The sequence below is a fragment of the Psammomys obesus genome, unplaced genomic scaffold, assembly GCF_907164565.1.
Source record: "Psammomys obesus unplaced genomic scaffold, mPsaObe1.curated_primary_1811, whole genome shotgun sequence".
In the NCBI taxonomy this organism is placed as follows: domain Eukaryota; kingdom Metazoa; phylum Chordata; class Mammalia; order Rodentia; family Muridae; genus Psammomys; species Psammomys obesus.
The window spans coordinates 21508173-21514172 of NW_026596034.1; the positions used below are offsets into that span (position 1 = coordinate 21508173).

Sequence of the window (6000 nt, forward strand, 5' to 3'; positions counted from 1 at the left end):
TGGAGTTCAGACCTAGAGCAGAGTCATGCAGTCATAAGTCAAATGTGTTTAACTTTCAAAAAGCTATAGGTATGGGGGATGTTCCACGGTGCAGAACAATAGCTTGTCATAGGAGTCACATATCAGAAGTCCTGCATTTAAGATATTTACACTGTTATGGGATAGTCACTAAAGAAAACAGCTAGGACATGGGCTTAAGCCAACAGACACTCTTTATTGGCTGGCCTTTAACTACACTGGGTGTTTGGGATCCCAGAGCAGCCTCTAGCCTTTCTCAGGGTGAGCTTTTAAGCACAAAAACCATGTTCTGGGTTGACATACTTCAGGTAGCAGTTATCCAGAAGCAGAACTGCAGAAGCCAAAAACCAAGGTCAGTACATTTAGAGACTTTCCCAAAACTATGGACTTTGATGGATTCAGCCTTTGTTCTAGTTTCAGCAGGTGGGGCTTGAGCTGAGTTTTACAGTCTGAATGGTACTTCCACCATGAAGTCAGTTGTGCCAAGGTTTCAGGGCCCATTACAACATTACTATTTATAACAGTAGCAAAATTACAGTTATGAAATAGCAACAAAAATAATTTTATGGTTGGGAGTTATCACAACATGAGGAACTGTATTAAAGGGTTGCAGCAATAAGAGCCACTGGCTTAGGGTTGGAGTAGGGTTTTCTAGAAGGCTATATATGCTCTAAAACAGCATCCAATATATGGTACTTTTTCTGCCATATCCAGGATTTATAGGTCTAGGAGTCAAGGAATGGGAATGGTGCCACTCACAGAACTTCTAGGTGACCCAGTAGCAAAATTTTTGGTTACTGTTTCCATGACCTTTTAGTCTGCTGCCCTATAAATTTTACTTCCAGAGTAGAGCATGTTTCTGCTAGGAGAGACAACAAACATCCCATTGGACTGGATAGTAAGACTTTCCCCTTGGTCTATTCAAGTTCCTGATTCCTCTCAGTTGACAGGCTGTAACTACAGTGTTAGCAGGGACGATTGACCAGACTATCAAAGGAAAATTAGATGACTTCTCCAAAACAGAGGTGAGAAAGAGCATGACTGGAGTTTGAGAGATACTTTAGGCAGTCCTTGGTGATACTGTGTCCTGTTATTAGGGTCAATGTGAAACTACAACAGCCTACTCTAATCAGAATTATAAATGATCCAGATTCTTCATGAATGGAAGTTGTCTTCCATGTAGAGAATCAAGACCTGTTTAGGTGCCTGCTGAAAGTTGAGTACATACAAAATTTGGTTGAAGATAAGTATAAATACCAGATAAAGTCATGTGACCAATTACAGAGACAGTGGTTTTCATTGTCATGGGTATTATTGTACTATTTTGTTAAGAACATATTTATGCATATAATTCTATATATACATATTAAGTAGATATTTGTGTTCTATTTCTCCTAGTTCTTCACTATTGATTCTTTTCACAAACAATTAAATAAAATTATCCTAAGATAGCTTCCTTGTTTGGGGCATTGGGGGGCTGCTCTTATGATTCAAGAAACTTTTACATTAGTCCCTTATTCTTACATATATTGTTGTGGGGTATTCAGCAGAGAAGGCTGCCCAGACATGGGTTTAAGTCAGTAGAAGATCTGTATTAGCTGACCTACGACTACACTGAGTGTTTGGGATCCCAGTGTAGCCCCAAACCGTTCTCAGGGCGAGCTTTTAAGCACAAAACTCTGTCCTGGGTTGACATACTTCAGTTAACAAGAACAGTTTAGCCAGAGGCAGAACTACAGAAGCCAAAAAGCAAAGCTAGCACATTTGGAGACTTTTCCATAACCATGGACTTTGATGGATTCAGTCCTTGTTTTTATTTTTGGCAGGTGGTGCTGTCTACATGCTGAGTTTTACAGCCCGAATGTTACTTCCATCATGGAGTCAGTTGTGCAACTAAGGTCTGGGACCCTGATACAACATGTCTATACATCCCATTCTCTAAAACCCCTTGTAAGCCATCAGGCACACCCTCTTAATCCTTCCCTAACATCAATGATTCTCCCTTTCCCCTTCAAACCTTTGTGTGGTTTATAGACAAATTTCAGCTGAAACTCAGGAAGCCACCCAAGCAAGACAATAGCCACCTGTGACTCAGCAACTGGGTTGGGCCCCTCCTACAAGGAATCCTTACAGCTGAACTTACTATATTATCTAGAGTGTTAACCTTGACTAAGTCTCTGCCTGCAGATATCTAAACAGACTCCTATCGGGCCTTCTGAAGCAGTCATTCCCTCATGGGGTTGGGGGTGGGGAGTCCTAACTGCTCCTAACCCTTGTTCACCTATCATTAATAGTACCCCTATTTTTAAATTATTACAGGCTACCTTTTTCCCGCAATTGGGCAGCTGTTTTCCATTTCCAGAAGCACTTAGAATTTAATTCTGCCATTAGGGCCTAGGAAATCCTAAAGTTGACAGGGGAACTAAATTTCTAGCTGTAAACCTCTCTTCACTGTCCTTTGCCCTTCTCCTTTCTCATCTGAGGAAAAAGAAAAATTATCCCCAAAAGGAGCTACTTCATATCAACATTGGCTTATTAAGGGTGAAAAAAAATAATTTTACCTAGAAAAGATTTGCCGTTTTAACAACGTGGGCTATAGAAGCCCCTAGTCTCCTCTCAAAATTAATGGAAGATGTGTCCCTTATCAGAAATCTCCATGAGGTTACCCAGTCTTGCCTCATGTGCCCCAAGGACACTTCAGGACCCTGCCTTCTTCAATTCATCAAGCAAGAGGTAAGTCTGACCAGGATTGGAAGATTGATTTTACCCACAAGGCACCCATCAAAAAGACCAACTGTTTACTGGTTATGGTAGAGACATTTTTGAGATGGGTAAAGGCTTTTCCATGACTATCTGAAGGGGCTAATTCGCTAATTAATTAAAGCCATATCCAGGCACCTATGCCTTCAGCAGCCTGCTTGTATGTGTCATTTAGCTGTAAACCTGTGCACCTATATTTTTGGTCCTGTATGTACCAGAATTTACCTGTATGCATACTAGCACCTAGCTGGTGGTTCATGTGCAGAGGTGTCGGGAGCCACTCCCGCCATTACAAGATGGCGCCGGTTTCCTGCTTCCTGGTTCTTCTTGCCAGCATTGTTTTGCGATCTGCGCATGTGCCGCCTTATGCTAATGTAGGCTTGTGTGGTCCTCCATTTGGAGACCACATGCTAATTGGGTTTTGTGTGGAGCACCAATTACAGACAAACAAGTCACCCTGCTGGCTACTTAAGCAGAACGCACACAGGGTTCGGGGTCCTTCACCATCTGCAAGAAAGAGCTGTACAATAAACTTGCCACTGAAGAAATCCTCGGTTGTTGCGTCGTCCTTATCGGCAAAGGCCGGACGCGACAAGTGGTGCCGAAACCCGGGAACCGCCGACCCCCGGAGTGGAGGATCACTTCGAAGGACCCCGACTGCTCGTCGAGAAAGGATTCAAAGTCAGTGGCGTGAGAACCGCGGTACTTTTCTGCAAGGTATGATTGCTTGGATGTGGGGTGGATTGTTTCTTGCCGTTTGTTTCGTTTTCATTTTGTTTTGCTGTCTGTGCCTTAACTGTGGGCGACGGGACAGGGTGTCAGTCCCACCATTTTGTGCCCGTGAGTCTCAGGTAGATAACTGAGCTGGCCTTCCCACTCCTGTAGATAAAGGAAGTATGGGAAATCATCAAGTAAAGCCGATTCTGGAAGCAGTGCGGGCATTGCTTAGACAGAGAAACTTAAGGATTCCAGACCGAGTGCTGCGCAATTTTATACAGGAAGTTGACAGAGTCGCACCCTGGTTTCAGATATCTGGGACTTTGACCACAGGCTGTTGGGATAAATTAGGAAATGACATCACATCAGAAAAGGAAAAGGGAACGTTAAGGCCCGGAACGATGCCAATTTATAAATTGATTAAATCATGCATAGAAGACGAAAATTGCAAGGAAAAGGTAAAAGAAGGGCAAAGGGCATTAGCAGATCATCAAGACAGTCTGTCCGAAGCAGAAAAGGGAACTGAAGAAGAGAAAAAGAAAACTCGAGGGGCCTCCGCTAAAGGAGGCAAGAAAAAGAAAGCAAGGGCAAAAAAGCTGGAGTCTGAGACTACAGGGCCCTTGGAAGGGGGTAAAAAATCCCTCTATCCTAGCTTAAAGGAGGAGCTAGGAGCTCTTAAGATAGATTCTTCCTCCGAAGAGGAGACGTCCTCAACGGAGGAAGCCGAAAGGTCGTCATCTGACTCAGAACAGGAAGCGGGGTTAAGCCCTGATGAGCAAGCAGAATTAGAGGAGGAAGCAGCCAAATATGAGTCAGACAGATATCAACCTGACCCCCCTCCTTATATGTCTACCCTTGGCGCTACTGCGCCCCCTTTAAAAACGGCAAAACCTGCCAAAGCTCCTAGGCCCTCTAAAATTACCTCAGGATCGCTGATTCTTGATAAAGAGAAAAAGAAGATTCAGAGAGCCTTCCCTGTATGGGAGGACACACAAAATCAAAGGCAGCACTCACCGTTGGATCTGAAACAATTGAAGGCTTTGGTGGAGTCAGTACAAACCTATGGTATTAGCGCCTCATTTACGCAGGCGCTGATAGAAAGACTAGCAGCCACAGCTATGACTCCTGATGACTGGTCCAAAACAGTGAGAGCATGTCTTACTATGGGACAATATTTAGACTGGAAATCCATTTATCAAGAGCTGTGTATGGCTCAAGCAAAGCAAAATATAGCCAACCAGCGGCCTCAATGGAATTATGATATGCTTACTGGACAAGGCCAGTGGGTAGTTAATCAGACCTTATACCCACCTGAAGTATATGAACAAATACCGGTAACAAATCAAGGCTTGGCAGCAGCTGTGCTCTCTGCTCTTATTACTCCTTACACTAGCCATCAAGTACAGGTGCTATGCTCCACTCTAGATGTATGGGCTGTGTTACGATGCACCTACTCCGGCAACATTGATAATCATTAAAGGACCGGATCCTATTTTAATAAGATCCAGGGGAGCTGTGTGTATTTTCCCACAGGACCAAGAAAATCCAATTTGGGTTTCGGCGCGATTGACCCTGGTGGTGAAGCACGATGACCCTGACCCTGATCCTGATGTTGAACGGACTGCTGACGAGCTTGGAGGTGGAGACCCAGGAGATTCGATGGGGGATCCTGTCAGCCTTTCCTCGACCCATGCCGGTGATGCATGATGCACAAGTCTTCCCAAGATTTTTCGCCACTAATGAGACTCTGGGACTACCTTATTTGCCAATGTCTATCTTCTGCCTTTTCCTATTTTAAGGAGTGGGTTGGCGTGGGAATATTTGGAGTGTTGCTACTGGCTGGACTGTTTCTCTGTTTTTGGTTGCTCTGCAGATTCAAAAGACAACAACATTTCAAAAATGTGGCCATGGTTCAGGCTATGTTGGCTGTGGAACAGGGAGCCTCCCCTTAAGTCTGGCTTAACGTGCTCAGCCGTTGAGACTCTGTCAGAACTTTTAGCACCCCTGAAGGGCACAGGTTCCCATTGCACCAGGATGCTGTTCTAGACAGACCTCTGCACTCCCCAGGGCTCGGGTTCCCATTGCACGGGGCTACGGGTGCAGAGGGTCTCCTGCACCGTGTAACCTCCTTGATCACTGGTGCTGTTGAGTCAGCAGGCTGATCGGAAAACTCATGGTGTAATATTTTCCTCTGGCTGATTTTTATAAAATTAATAAGGGGGAGATGTCGGGAGCCACTCCCGCCATTACAAGATGGCGCCGGTTTCCTGCTTCCTGGTTCTTCTTGCCAGCATTGTTTTGCGATCTGCGCATGCGCCGCCTTATGCTAATGTAGGCTTGTGTGGTCCTCCATTTGGAGACCACATGCTAATTGGGTTTTGTGTGGAGCACCAATTACAGATAAACAAGTCACCCTGCTGGCTACTTAAGCAGAACGCACACAGGGTTCGGGGTCCTTCACCATCTGCAAGAAAGAGCTGTACAATAAACTTGCCACTGAAGAAA

The 6000-nt window shown here is 44.7% G+C and overlaps 1 protein-coding gene across 1 annotated transcript in view; it reads left to right on the top strand.

Annotated features, from left to right (window-relative positions):
- The first annotated feature begins 3896 nt into the window (after positions 1–3896).
- The window catches only part of LOC129686868 (pyrethroid hydrolase Ces2e-like), a 16519-nt gene continuing 14415 nt past the window's right edge, over positions 3897–6000 (top strand). Inside the window, 1 exon segment of the mRNA XM_055620986.1 lies at positions 3897–3953. Coding sequence (XP_055476961.1) covers positions 3897–3953 — 57 coding nt within the window.